This window comes from Solanum stenotomum, chromosome 5, assembly GCF_019186545.1.
Source record: "Solanum stenotomum isolate F172 chromosome 5, ASM1918654v1, whole genome shotgun sequence".
Classification (NCBI taxonomy): Eukaryota; Viridiplantae; Streptophyta; class Magnoliopsida; order Solanales; family Solanaceae; genus Solanum; species Solanum stenotomum.
This window is the reverse complement of record NC_064286.1, coordinates 39,841,818-39,857,920: the sequence shown is the minus strand read 5'-3', so window position 1 is coordinate 39,857,920 and position 16,103 is coordinate 39,841,818. Positions and strand designations below refer to the sequence as shown.

The 16,103-nt window shown below is 37.4% G+C and overlaps 1 protein-coding gene across 1 annotated transcript; it reads left to right on the top strand.

The window, feature by feature from the left end:
• Positions 1–7,425: 7,425 nt before the first annotated feature.
• On the top strand, positions 7,426–15,682 carry LOC125863954 (uncharacterized). The gene is made up of 2 exons (XM_049543917.1): positions 7,426–7,499; positions 14,770–15,682. The coding sequence occupies exons 1-2, from the start codon at positions 7,426–7,428 to the stop codon at positions 15,680–15,682; spliced, it is 987 nt and encodes a 328-aa protein (XP_049399874.1).
• Positions 15,683–16,103: the final 421 nt, after the last annotated feature.

Genomic DNA, 16,103 nt, shown 5'->3' with positions numbered 1-16,103 from the left:
GTTTGAATTTAATAAATAAATATTTATTTCTTAAGCCCAATGATTTTCATATTTCTTTTTGGCAATTTTGTTTTCTATTCCCTAACTTGCCTTAATTACCAATGGTTTATCAGGTCTGTTATCTAAAAGCATTTCAATAGCTTCATGTCGTTGGAACCATATATGTCATGTCGTGTTCAAATTAATATTGATTGTCACATCAAAACCAAGCCAAATTGAAGTGTTTTTCATTGACAACACATAATATATCCTTTTTAAATTTTATTTTGCTGGTATATGGCGGGCCAGTAATGGTCTCCATATGAGACTAAAAAGATAAAAATAATCTCCAACCTTGAGAAAAAAGTACTTGGTGCATCTTATCCTTTTGATAATGGCGAAAAAAGCAGATGACGAGTTAAAATTTTCAAATTTGGCATAGATATTATGATGTGTCTGAACCTTTAATGTGAATTTTGGCGTGAAAACAACCTCTTCTAGAAACTTGGCAAAGAAATGGACTATCCTATCCTTTCAGCCTCGTTCACTTCTCACTACAGCTTCACAAAAATATTTATGTCTTGATGCATGAGATACAAAATAGCAAGGCTCTTTATCCTACAAAATAAGTACTCAATGGTAAGGAATATGTCAAATTTCATATCAAAATACCTCCTGGATTGATTGTAATCAAATAATGAAGTTGACTTTTAATCTGACATGACTACAAAAGTAGGGGATTAAATTGCTAACCTTTACGAAGATTTTTAATGAAAAAATTGTTGAAATGTGCCTTAGGTCATGCCCTTTCTCTTCTACAAAACATTGTTGGGCGATAATGAGTGATTTTGGGAGTTTTCCCTACATTTACAGTAACTTACACTGCTATAGCGGCCCAAATCGACTACTTTTATGTTCGCTCAATTTCTTTTATTTCAATTGTAATGATGGGATGTGTTGTTACTGTAACATCTCGACATTTTAAAGAACTAGAAAGAGATAGAATTAGAAAGAGTCATTTTTGGAAAGAATGAAAAATTTGGAAAATTGGTTAAGTTATGGTAAGTTTGAGTTTTGGGTCAACTTCAGACGACCATAACTCCTAGCTCAGAATGATTTAGGTGTGCTACCAGCACCGTAGGAGATATCTTTGAATTATCTTTCCAACGCCGCCGAGTTTGCTCAATTCCGAGTTCGTATGAGGAAGATATCCATTTAAAGTTGGGCTGTCTAGATAAGGAAAGTCAAAACTGGATTTTTGGAGAGTATTACGGTCTTTTCACTACCCAATTATTTAAATTTCTTTTGTGGCAATTAAGTTGGGGTCAAAACTGATTTGGTTCAGTTTACGTTAATAAAAAAGAGTTAGGGTTTTGAGAGAAGAGAAAAAAAGATGAGAAAAGAGGAGAAGAAACAAGGAATCATCAAGTTCTTGAAGCTACAATCGTGGATTTTGTCAAGGGGTATCCCTACGAGGTATGTGAGATCACATAGTGTTGGGTTAGTTCACCCACGCGCCAATCATGATTCAATTTAGCATAATTGTGTTCTTGAAAGAAAAAAATTATGAGCTCTTGATGAAATTTGTTTAAGTTCTTGTGGGTTATTGTTGTTGAAGTTGCTGAGAAATTTCTTGAGTTTTATTCATGATGTGATTTTGAGTAGATTCTTATATATTTTGGTGATATAGTCGAATCCAAGTGTTTAGGAAAGGAACCAATTGAATCTACAGGGGTTTAGAGTTGAAAACCGAGCAAAAAAAATTGGGAATTTTCTAGGGAGGGGTCTGGGGCGCCGCGCTAGCCAGAGCGCCCCAACTTGGGTTCTGAAGTTTGGCCCCTGGGGCGCCGGCCATCCAGTGCGCCCCAAGCCATTGATTGAAGTTTCAAGGCTGGCGCCCCGCACCACTTAGAGCGCCAGGATCGCCAGGCCTTCTACCCTTTCCCACTCCTTTCTGTTTGAGTTCCCTAGCAACGTGCCTAAGTTTTATTGTTGATTTCTACACTCTAAGATACCTCTAAACACCATGAAATCATCCATAAACATGAGATCATGAGCAATGAATCCATAATTCAATTCAAATAAAGTTAAGAGTCAAGTCAATATGAGTTAATAGAGTTTTCCAAAAGTCTTTTGCAAACGTTTTAACTTTGTTTTAAAACTTGAGTTTTGAGTTGAGTAAAGAGTAGAGATTGAACTTCATTTCTTCAAAAAGAGTATATCGGGACTATGTATTCACAAAGAGTAAATGTTTTCACATTTAAACAAGAGAGGAAACTCCAATTTCCAAGAGAGCCTTTGAGCTAGTTTTGAGTAATTCTCTCAAACCACAGAAAGAGTTTTTGTTTTTAAAACATATGAGTTGAGTATATTTTGGGAGTAGTATTGAGCACCGATATGGGGACGAGTTCATAATAACTCAAGTTTCCATAAACCATGTAGCCATCATGGGTAAGAAAGGGTCATACTTTTTAGATGATTCCTTAGTGCTTTTTAGCATAGACTAGTGGATCCACTTTGTTGAAGCATTCTATATCATGGTAAGGTATAGGAAAGTTCTAGCAGCGTGGGTGAGACATTGTATCATCACTTTAGCTCATAGTGATGGTTGTTGGTTAGAGAAACTCCCACAATACTATATTACTTTATATATAAACTGAGTTGTTATTATATTTCTTTAATACATTGAGTTGGCACCTACTCTATTAATGCTTTGTATATGCTGCACCTTTATTGTTGTTCTACTTTGAATTTGAGTTGAGTTTCCATGAGTCGAGTAAAGCTAAGGTAAGAATTCTTTTTAGATTCCTTTCATGCTTATGTCATGTTTAGTTTTCCCCTCGCATGCTCGTACATTCAATGTAATGATGCCATTTGGCCTGCATGGTTTTATGAAGCAGATACTAGTAACCAGGATCAGCATCCAGCGCTTCGTTGTCCCAACATCCTTCTTAAGATGTTGAGGCTTCATAGACAATTAGATATGAGTTCTTTAGTCTTGTATTTCTGATTTTTACTAAAAGACTTGAGTTTCCACTTTGGCTAATTTGAATGTTTATCCTTAAACGTTCTAAGTTTATTTGAGACAGTAGTTTTAAAGTGCATTTGAATTCTTGTATTAATTCTTTAAGTCTTCCGCTATAGGTTAAGCCAGGCCAATGGTTTGCTTGGGGCCAACATTGGTTCTCGAGTGTTAGTCCCGCCCAGGGTGTAGGCTCGAGGCTTGAAAAACTTGGTATTAGAGCATAGAGTTCAAGAGTCCTATGGAGTCTATGAAGCCTTGTCTGTAGAGTCCTAGTTCTCAGTGTGAAGTGCGCCACATCTATAATTAGGAGTCTACAACATTTAGGAATTTCCTTCACTTATTTCGTGCGATAGTGTTCATCTCTATAAAGTTTCTTTGAAACTCGTGCTTGCACGTGTCTTTCATATCATTCCTCCACGAAGAGCTGTCTGAGGTCATCCTTCTAGGAGGAACGTTGAGGAGCAAGAGGTACCTAATGCACCAGAAGTACAACCCCAAGGAGAGGTCACCAATGCTGAATTTCGGAAAGCAATCTGAATGCTAAGTCAAGCTGTGACCAACCAAGTTAGGGAACAACGAGGGGCTCGACAAGAAGAGGCTGATACTTCGAGGATCCACGAGTTCTTGAGGATGAAATCTCCAAGCTTCACCGGTTCAAGCACTACCGAGGATATGGGAAATTTTGTTGAGGAACTGAAAAAGGTATTTGAGGTTATGCACGTTGCCGATGTTGAGCGAGTGGAACTAGTGGCATATCAACTAAAGAATGTTGTTAGGAATTGGTTTGACCAGTGGAAAAAGGGTAGAGCTAAGGGTGCACCAATTTTAAGTTGGGCTATGTTTGATGAGGCTTTCTTGGGGTGTTTCTTTCCCCGCGAACTGAGAGAAGACAAAGTACGGGAATTCCTAACCCTTAAGCAGGATTCACTAAGTGTTCATGAGTATAGTTTGAAGTTCACCCAACTTTACCGATATGCTCTGGAGATGGTTGTGGATATGAGTAGCAGGATGAGTCTATTTGTTGCTAGGTTATCCCGTCGTTCAAGCAAAGAGGTCAAGGAGGCTATGTTAATAGGGGACATGGATATATCAAGGTTGATAGTTTATGTGCAGCAGGTTGAGGAAGAGAAGCTGATGGATAGGGAAGAGTTTAGAAACAAGGAAGCTAAGACAAGGAATGAGTCCGGGCAGCAAAGGAGTAATGTGAACCGTTCTTCCTTTCAACAAAAGAAAAAAGGGCCTACTCAATCATATGCTAGTGCACCTGCACCCAAAAACAAAGGTGAGTACAATAGTCAAAATTCACAGCACTTCAGAGCTAATCTTGCACAATCTCAAGGTAGTGTTGCACAAGGAGGTAACTGGGTTCCTACATGTGCTAAATGTGGTAGGAACCACCCAGGTAAGTGTCGCAATGGCTCCACCTATTGTTACAAGTGTGGTCAAGAGGGTCACTTCATGAAATCGTGCCCTAAGAACCTGCAAGGTAATGGGAATCACGGCAATAGAGCCCAATCTTCATCAGTTTTCCACCAGATAGAACTGCATCTAGAGGAGCTACTTCAGGAGCAGGCGGAGGAGCAAACCGTCTTTATCCTATCACAAATTGTCAAGAGCAAGACAATTCTCCAGATGTTCTCACTGGCATGATCAAATTCTTTACTCTTAATGTGTATGATTTGCTAATCCCAAGAGCGAGTTTATCTTTTGTGACTCCTTATGTTGCAATGAAATTTGATGTTCTTCCTGAGAAACTTTGTGAGCCTTTTTGTGTTTCTACACCTGTTGGGGAGTCTATTCTAGTGGAGTGAGTCTATCATGATTGTACCATTTCCGTCAATCAGAAGAGCACCATGGTTGATTTAGTTGAGTTAGAAATGATTGATTTTGATGTCATTCTGGGTATGGACTGGCTTCATGCCTATTATGCCTCCATTGACTGTAGATATCGAGTTGACAAGTTCCAGTTTCCAAATGAGCCAGTTATAGAGTGGTGTAGTAGTTCAGCACTGCATAAGGGTCGTTTCATTTCGTACCTTAAGGAAAGAAAGTTTGTTTCGAAGGGTTGTGTCTATCACTTAGTCCGAGTTAATAAATCTAGTGTTGAGACACCTCCTATTGAGTCAGTTCCAGTTGTGAGTGAGTTTCCAGAAATATTTCCTGATGAACTACCCGGAGTCCCTCCTGAGAGAGAGATAGACTTTGGTAAAGATATTCTTCCTGAAACTTGTCTAATATCTATTCTGCCATATAGAATGTCTCCAGCAGAGTTGAAAGTGCTAAAAGAATAGTTGAAAGATCTCCTTGATAAGGGTTTTATTCGACCAAATGTCTCACCTTGGGGCGCTCTGGTCTTATTTGTGAAGAAGAAAGATGGTTCCCTTAGAATGTGTATAGATTACCGCTAGTTGAACAAGGTTACCATCAAGAATAAGTATCCTCTTCCGAGAATTGATGATCTTTTTGATCAGCTTCAGGGTGCCACCTGTTTCTCTAAGATAGACCTCAGATCAGGCTACCATCAGTTGAGGGTAAGGGAATGTGACATTCCAAAGACAGCATTCAGGACCCGTTATGGTCATTATGAGTTCCTAGTTATGTCCTATGGTTTGACCAATGAACCTGAAGCATTCATGGACCTTATGAATAGAGTATTCAAGCCTTATTTAGATATGTTTGTTATCATATTCATTGATGATATACTAATCTATTCGAGGAATGAGGAAGATCATGCAAGCCATCTCAGAATAGTTCTCCAAACTCTAAGGGATAAGGAGTTGTATGCTAAGTTCTCAAAATGTGAGTTTTGGCTTGAGTATGTGGTATTCTTAGGCCACATTATTTCCGGTGATGGAATTAGAGTTGATACCCAGAAAATAGAGGCAGTGCAGAATTGGCCTAGACCCATATCTCCAACAGATATTAGGAGTTTCTTGGGGTTGGATGGATATTATAGAAGGTTCATAGAGGGGGGTCTCATTTATTTCATCCCCTTTGACCAAGTTGACTCAGAAAATAGTGAAGTTTCAATGGTCTAAGGCTTGTGAGAAAAGCTTTTAGGAATTGAAAAAGAGGTTGACTACTGCCCCAGTATTGACCTTACCAGAAGATACTCAAGGTTTTGTCGTATATTATGATGCGTCTAGAGTTGTTTTGGGTTGTGTGTTAATGCAGAATGGAAAAGTTATAGCTTATGCCTCCAGACAGCTTAAGGTTCATGAGGAGAATTATCCAAACCATGATCTAGAGTTAGTTGCCGTAGTATTTGCTTTAAAAATATGACACCATTATTTGTATGGTGTTCATGTTTATGTATTCACTAATCACAAGAGTGTTCAGTATGTGTTTAGTCAGAAAGAACTTAATCTCTTAATCTCAGACAGCGAAGGTGGTTAGAATTACTCAAGGATTATGACATGAGTATCCTTTATCACCCAGGTAAAGCTAATATTATTGTTGATGATTTGAGTAGATTGTCTATGGCTAGTACCGCCCATTTTGAGGAATATAAGAAAGAGTTAGCAAAATATGTGTATAGACTTGCATGCTTGGGAATTCGACTAATGGACTCCATAGAATGAGGGGTAATGGTGATGAATGGAGTTGAATCATCATTATTGTTTAAAGTTAAAGAGAAACAAAACCAAGATCTTATTTTGCTTGAATTGAAGGAAAATGTTCATAAGCAAAAAGTAATGGCTTTTGAACAAGGGAGAGATAGTATATTGAGGTATTAAGGTAGGTTGTGTGTTCCAAGGGTGGATGAACTCCAAGAAAGGATCATGGAGGAAGCTCATATCTTCAGATATTCTATCCATCCGGGTTCCATAAATATGTATCGTGATTTGAGAGAAGTTTATTGGTGGAGTAGTATAAAGAAGGGCATTGCAGAGTTTGTTGCTAAGTGTCTGAATTACCAACAAGTTAAGGTAGAGCATCAAAGGACCGGTGGTATGGCTCAGAATATAGAACTTCCGGAATGGAAGTGGGAGATGATCAATATGGACTTCAGCACAAGTTTACCAAGGTCTCGCAGGCAACATGATTCTGTTTGGGTGATTGTTGATAGAATGACAAAATCAGCCCACTTTTTGCCGGTAAAATTTACATATTCAAAAGAAGACTATGCCAAGTTGTACATGCAAGAGGTAGTCAGAATCCATGGGGTTCCGGTATCAATTATGTAAGATAGAGGTGCACAATTTACTGTGTAATTCTAGAAATCTTTTAAGAAAGGCTTGGGTTCAAAGGTGAACTTAAGTACTGCTTTTCATCCTCAGACAAATGCTCAAGCAGAGCGCACTATTCAGACTTAAGAAGATATGTTGAGGGCATGTATAATTGATTTCAAGGGGAATTAGGATGATCACCTACCTCTCATTGAGTTTGCTTACAACAATAGTTACCCCTCTATACTCTAGATGGCTCCTTATGAAGCTCTTTATGGGAGAAGATACAGATCTCCTGTTGGATGGTTTGAGGTTGGTGAACCAGGGTTTGATAGGACCAGACTTATTTCATCAAGCTATGGAGAAAGGGAAGGTTATTCAAGAGAGGTTGAAAACAGCGCAGAGTAGTCAAAAATCCTACATTGATGTTAGGGGAAGGGAGTTAGAGTTTGAAGTAGATCATTGGGTATACTTGAAAGTTTCACCCATGAAGGGCGTTATGAGATTTGGTAAGAAGGGGAAGCTTAGTCCCCGAGTGCCAGTCCAACCCAGGGTATAGGCTCGGGGCGTGACGACTACATTATCATATCCTAAAAATATAATGCGATAATATTAAAATTTGTTTGATTTATAAATTTAAAAGCCCAACACATAATTTTATTTTGTATTTTACAAACTCATACCAACCCGGTCTTTATACACAGCTAAACCTAATTATTATATAGTTCATTAATTCAAGTTATTAATTAATACCAAATCAAATTATTACTCCCTCCGTTTTAAAAAAGAATGAATTATTTCCCTTTTTAGTCTATTTAAAAAAGAATGATCCTTTTTTTTGTAACACTTTAATTTCAGCTTCCCACGTGACATGTTTTATTCCACAAGATTAAAGAACATTTTGATACATTTGAAATAACTTTAATGTATGACCACAAGATTGAAAAGTCGTCTTTATTGTATTAAACTTCATTTCAAGTCAAACTAGACCATTCTTTTTTAAACGGAAGGAGTAATAGATTTTTTTAGTTTGACATGATTTATTGATTTGGTGTAGTTTATCCAATTTACTTTTGTTAGAACGCCCCTAATGATTAGGGGTGTCAAATGAGAGGGTTGCTTTGAAATTGGAGATATTAAAATGGGTTGAATTAGAAATTGAGCTGGGTCCTGATCTGACCAAGTTTACTTTGAGCTCAAATTGGCTTAAAAACGGGTTGGGTCTTGACTTTCCCAATTTGACCCGCTTAATCTCAGTGATACTTAATAGGAAAAATTACCTAACTATATATACATACTTTTTTATCTTATTTTCTATTATTCCCTACCATTTTAAAAAATTACAAAAATCTCCCTTTTTTCTCAAATTATCTCTTTTCCAGATACATAACTTTCAATCTTCCAACTTCACTATTTTCTCCCTTTTTTTCATGCATATAATATCTCCACTATATCACCAGTTACCTTCATCACTCTTATTTTTTTGAATTTTAAATATTTTCTCTCTCCAGTTAATGATTTTTTTTATTTTTTTGTAGAGAAGGGATCCAAATTTTTGGAAAGAAATCAAATCAACAAATATAAAGGCTTGAAAAATGAAGTTGATGAAGCATTTATCTTATTCTTGTATGAATGAATATTACATTTTACATTTTATTATCTGGCAAAAATTAAAGGATATGTCCTTCGTCCTCCTTGTGGCGAGTCACTACAACTAATGAATGTAGCGTTTATCGCAAGAGTCGTCTGGCAATAGACTGAATTTATTTTTTTCTTTCTAGTTCTTTTTTGTACAGGAAAACATGAATAATAGGCTCAATTTATTGACTATGTATCATATGTTCGTTATGTATGTGCAGTACTATATTATAACTAAATCATTGTTTATCATATTCATAATTTTTTTTGTATATGATACATAGCTACGTCAAATTATATGGGCATGATGCATAAATACTAATTTATACTAAATGTATCGATCTCAAACCAAACAACTTATGGGCAACAAGTATATATTTAATGTATTCTGTAACAATACAATACTTATCAATTTAAACGAGATACATAAATAGTAATGTATCATGCACTAATTTTTTAGATATGATATGTAAATTCAAATTTATACTAAATGTATCAATTACATAACAACTATCACACGGTAATGTATCGATCTCAAATCTAACATCTTATGGGCAGCAATTATGCATTTAATGTATCTAGTATAAATACAATACTTATCAATTCAAACGAGATATATAAATAGTAATGTATCATGCACTAATTTTTTAGATATGATACATAAATTCAATTTTTTATAAATGTATCAATTGCATAGCAACTACCACACGGTAATGTATCGATCTCAAATCTAACATCTTATGGGCAATAATTATTTATTGTATCTAGTTTAAATACAACACTTATCAATTTAAACAAGAAACATAAATAGTAAAATGCTAAGTAGCAAAAATATTCATGATGTATCTTCTCAAAATTTTCAACAATTTTAATTCAAAATTAAAAGGATCTTCAATAAACTAGGAGAAGAATTTTGAATCTCAAAATTTTGAACCAAAATTGAAAGGATATTCAATGAACTGGGAGAGGAAAATCTTGAATCTCAAAATTGTTGATAATCTTGTCATGACCCAGACGGTCGTGGTTGGCACCCACACTAACCCTCCGGTGGGAGAACCGATACTACAATCCCAACTAACAAATTTTATGAAAACTGAAGCATTTAAAGTTACGGAAGAAGGTTTAAATGACAATAAAAATGGAGTCTCCATAAACTCCAAGGTTTTAACAAACAACCAACCAAACTAATGCGGAAGAACAACCCGTAAAACCTGAAAGTCATTGTACCAAAACTCTACTAACGACAAGTAAAAGAACAAGGGGTACAACCCTGAAACTAAAAGAACACCTTAAAAAATAGTCTAAGTCTGTAAAGAGTGGACTTAAACAAGAAAGATCCATGGCATCCCGAAAGAACTGACTCACCCTTGAATCCGGTCACGCTCATTAGTCACCTAGCTGAGGTCTATCATTAGCCACCCGAAGAAGCCCTGTACTCAACAAAGAAAGAGCAAGTGCAATATCAATACACAACCATAGTGTACGGGTAGGATCACGCGGCTATCTTATTAAGTTCAGCATAAGTAATTCAATACAACATAATAATAGCATGCATACACCGAACATATACAATATCATCATCATTTACAAATAATGAAGCATTTCACAATTCTCAAATATCACAGTTATATCAAGTAGTTGGTCCTTTCATGGAACACAAAGTCAAACAGTTAGCATAACGGAACGTGGTACCCGATCCAATTTTATGCCAGAATGTGGCAACCGATCCCAATTAGTTATGCCAGAACGTGGCAACCGATCCCAATTAGTTATGCCAGAATGTGGCAATCGATCCCAATTAATTATGCCAGAACGTGGCAACCGATCCATTCAACACACCAAAATCACAATCATAAGTATATTCTCAACATCATACAATCAAGAAGTGATTCATGGCAATAATTATTCATCTATTTTATTTACAGCTAGTGTGATCAATAATGCAACATTTGCATACATACATGTATCATAATGAATCAAGAGAAAACATACACCACACAATCATAGAATCACAACCATCACCTACCTCAAAACAACCTTGAAACCCCAAGAAACTTGATCCTTCCCTTTCCGGATTTTTTCCGCTTGTTCTTGGTTTACAAACAATCAATATAATACGGGAATCAATAAACAATCATTAATTACCCAGATTACTAACAATTCTAACAACCCTAGATCATATCCATGATCCCAAGTATCCAAATTAGGGTTATTTCCATCATAAATTCCAGATCAAAACCCTTCCCCATCGATAATTACCTATGATTATATTCTACGAACCGAAAAAATAAATTTGGGTAGTTAAAATCTTATTTTTAGCCTTAAGAATGGTGGAAACCCGTCAAGAATCGCCTGGGATTTTTTCCTTAGCTCTAAAAATAGAAAAGTGCAGAATAAATATATTTTGGGGTTTATTTAGGACTTTAAGTCGCGTCTGGCCCACCACAACGGTCGTTACCCAGCTACAGCAGCCCCACCAGAGCAGCCAAAACCACCGCCAAGGTGGCTTGCATGAAACAATGAGCTATTTTAATAACTCCAAGACCCCCATTTCATAACAAACCTTCAACCAACAACATTCAGAAGATACCGTTCACTCTAAGATCAATTCCGAAAGTACTACTCGCCCGAATTCAATTCCGTAAAGTCGGTGTAATACCTCGGAAATCTAAAGTCCTAAGCTAGAACCTAATGTGTAGTCTAGTAGCCTAATGAAGTTAAAACGTAAGGTTAAACTCCTAAAATAATTTTCCTAACTCAGTACTAGGGTTATAGTGCCTAAACGTCAAGGCACGACACCCCTAGAACCTCCCAAGGGTCCATGAGGAGGACCAAAGGGAAGGTCCAAAAGGTTGTCCAAAAATACCTTTATCCACGGAATAGGGACCACGAGGCGTAGACTGACTAACGCTCCATAGATAGGAGTTGTGAGTCAACACTTAGCTCCCTCAATTTTCCCCAAAATATCCTAGTCTCAGTCCCATTCCACGAGTGTGCAGTACAGTCTGTGGACCAACTCACGCCCCATGAAAGGGTCTCGTGGATGAGGCCTGAAGGCTGGACAAGATGACAAGCCCCAGCCTCAAACCATGAATGACTAGTATGGGTCCATGGTTCCAACCACGCTCCGTGGTTGGGGTCTCGTGGATGGGGCATGGGAAGCTGCCTTAAGTCGGCAATCTTAGGGAAAAATGGGTAAAATCCTAATTAAGGTTAGGGACGGTTATTATTAGTTACTATAAGTATATTAAAGTATTACTAACTATTAAACAACCCTTTTAACTCTCATAACTCACAAACTCAAACTCAACCAACTTCCCTCCCAAAAATATTCTCTCTCTAAACTCCATTGAAGAAAAAAGAAGAAGCTCAAGATTAGGGTTCAAGCTTCAATATTTTCACTCCAATTTTGTAGGAAAACATCAATTAAGGTTTGGGGACTTTGATTCATGGAACACTTTTCTTCATGAACCCCTTCAACTCTTGATTTTGAAATTGGTAACTTGTTCAAAAACTAGGGTTTTCATTCTAACCATGGGTTCTTCCTAAAATGATTTTATTATGTTAATTGCATTATATTATGGATGATTTGATGTTTGATGGTGATTTTTATTGTAAAACTCCCCTTGAACCCATGAACACCCCATGACCCCAATTTCAAGTATTGTGATGGGTGTATTGATGCAAGATGATTACTATGAATTGTTTATATGTGAATTTAGTTATTGAATCTTGTTTTATTCAAGTCTATTGTAGTATATTTAGGTGTAATTGTGAGACATGATTCATGACCTTGGAAAGGGGTAAATTGCTAGGGTTTGTACATATAGATGCAAGATGTGTATCATTTAGAAAGTAAATCTCCTATGACTAATGTATAAAGTATGGTATTGTTGAAAGGTTGTTCTTCCCTTACCCTTATACTTTATGATGCATGAATAGTCTAGGATGATGATGATGCATTGTGTTGATTGAAAGTCTATTTCTCATGAAAACACTAACAATGTAATGTGAAAGTTCTACTCACAAACTAATGTTGATTGTAAGGTTGAAAGTACATTATCACCTTTAATGAATCTATGAGCTATTTTGATGAATTGAATTGAAAGAATTATAGAGTATTCCTTCACACATGTAAATGCAATTTAAGATATAATTATGTAAAATTTGGGGAATAATGCTTAGCATAGAGTGGATATGGTCAATGAGGTAAAGGTCCCTCCGCCAATGCAAGAGGTTGGGTCATCCAAGCGAACTCATGAGATGGAAGCTCCTCCGCCAATGCAATAGGTCGGGTTTCTAGAAGCAATCTCCCTATCCCATAACTATGTGCCCACATAGGTCTTTCGCTAGTGGATCCACCTTATAGCTATACATTTAGTTCTACCTTAGGAAAGTAGGTTCGGTGTGGGGTTACACGACACCAGATTTGATGTGGCTCACATGGTCTATGTCGGTTATGGCAACTTTTCCCTATTTAATGAAGATAATGAATGAGATATGAACTATACTATGACTTCTTGGTAAGTTTACTTAGTAGTAGTGAGGGTATGGGACTTCACTCTCACATTGCACAAGTAGACTTATAGGATGTTGTATGTTGGTTCCTTTATATTATGATGAGATACAAATGTGTGCATGTGTGTTGAATGGATAGTTGTTATGAATGACTTTCCTTATATTCAAGTAATTTACATGACTATTTCCTTATTTGTGACTAATGATTATAATGAGGTCTAAAGATGAAATGCATGGTCAAGGTAGCTTCAAGGGGCTCTTAGTAGGGTTGGTATTATGGGATGCCAACCATACATTGCACAAGTGTTCCTTGGGTGTTACTAAGGTGATCACTTTACCATGTAATGAGCATAAAGGTGATTTTGATTTATATTGCGCATTGATGATGCATGTTGGTGCTAAACCTCGCAAATGCATACTTTTCAAATAAAATGTCCTTTTTTATTCATATTTCAAGGATTTTGTGCATATTTCCATAGTTTGTACTTTTTGTGCTAACCCATTTTCTCCTACATTTTGATAAGTGTAGGTTTCGGCTAGGTGACATACACTCTCTTTCTTGAAGAAGACTTGGATTGCTTATCTCCAAGTGTGGTGAGTCCTCTAGTCCGAGGACAGAGTAATCATTTCTTAGTTCCTATTGTACTTCTTATGTTGAGACTTTTATTGATGTAAAGGGCTAAGTCCCAAACTTTGTATTCCTATGTTTTAGATGGTAAATGAGACAAAGTCTAGATTTCCTATTACTTTCTTTTATGAAAAGTGAAGTTAGACTTCGATTGTAAAGTTTTAATTTTTCCGCATTACTTTCATGTCGTATGTAATGATGATGCTAGAGTTTTGCATAAGACCCCCTTCGGGGTCAAGTACGTTGTATCGCGTCTAGGGGCTAGCCTTGGGTCGTTACAAACTTAGTATCAGAGCATTAGGTTTTGGGAATATTATTTAGGTTGATGTCTCATGAACCACATCTAGTAGAGTATTGTTCATAAGTGTGAAGTGCGCCATACTTATGAATGAGAGGTTATAAGATGTTTAGGAACTTTCACTTCTTTCATTACTCTTTAGTCGTGCTTTGGAGTCCTAACTCTATGAAGCCCTTTCTCCTAACCTTTTTCTTGCAATTATAGGCAATGAATACAAGAAGGGCTAATGCAAGAAGGGAACAAGAGGAGAATGTGAATGAGGAGGTTCCCCCTCAAGCTCCTAATGATGAAGGGGTCATGACTAATGTGGAGATAAGGGTGGCTTTTCAAACTTTGACCCAACTCATGACGGTTCAACCTCAAGTCGTCACCACTCAAGCTCAAGACATAACGGCCCAAGCTAACTGAGAAGTTGGTCCCCGAGTAAACCCCAATGAGAGTACCATGGCCTCACGGTTGAGAGATTTTACCAGGATGAACCCTCTTATCTTCTTAGGTTCCAAAATGAATGAAGACCCAGAAGAGCTTTTGGAGGAGGTCTACAAGATAGTGGAGGCTATGGGGGTCATTCTATTGAGAAAGTCGAGTTGGCTGGGTATCAATTGAAAGATGCGGCACAAGTATGGTACACTCAATGGAATGACAACAGGCCTATAAGGGTGGGTTCCATAAGTTGGGAAGTATACAAGAAAGCCTTCCTTGATAGGTTCTTTCCCCGTGAGAAGAGGGAAGCCAAAGTTGAGAAGTTCATCAACCTTCGCCAAAGAGGTATGAGTGTCCAAGAATACTCCTTGAAATTCACTAAGTTGTCCAAACATGCCCCCTCTTTGGTTTCTAATCCAAGGGATGAGATGAGTCGATTTGTAACCGGTGTGGCCGATACTATTGAAGAAGAGTGGCGTGTGACAATGCTTCATGACAACATGGATATATCAAGGTTGATGGTTTATGCTCAACAAGTTGAGGAGTCAAGGCTTAGGAAGAAGAGTAGAGAGGTGAAGAGGGAAAGTCCCGACGATGGAAATTCTTCTAAAAGTAAGTTTGAAGGTCAAAGTGGACCAAGGTTTAAGAAGAAGTTCTCCAATCAAAGTTCCTCCAATGCTCCAAAACCCAACAAAGATAAGGTACCCAACTCTAAGCCTCAAGGAGGCAATAGGGGTGGATCTTCCATGGAGAAGCCTACGTGTGCAAAGTGTGGTAAGAAGCATAAGGGGAAATGTCTTGCTGGTATAAGTGTGTGCTATGGATGTGGGAAAAGTGGGCACCAATTGAAGATTGTCCAAACCGTACAACCAAGGGAAGAGAGGGTAATCAAGCTACAACAAGTGGTTCTAATGCCGATCCTCCCAAGAAGAATAGCTTATATGCCCTCCAATATAGAAGTGATCAAGAGGGGTCCCCGGACGTTGTTACCGGTATGTTACTAGTATTTTCAATTGATATTTATGCATAACTAGACCCCGGTGCAACTTTATCTTTTGTTACCCCTTTTGTGGCTATGAAATTTGAAGTGTCTCCCGAAGAGTTAAAAGAACCTTTTTTTCTTTTTCTACCCCGGTAGGTGATTCGGTTATAGCTAAAAGAGTGTATAGGAGATGTCCTATCTCCTTGTCTCATAGAGTCACTTTGGTTGATTTGATAGAATTAGATATGTCGAACTTTGATGTCATCTTGCGGATGGATTGGCTTCATGCTTGTTTTGCTTCCATTGATTGTAGAAGTCGGGTAGTAAATTTTCAATTTCTAAATGAGCCCGTCTTAGAATGGAAGGGGGGAAATTCAATCCCTAGAGGTCGGTTCATTTCATATCTAAAAGCTAGTAAAATGATTTCTAAGGGATGTGTCTAT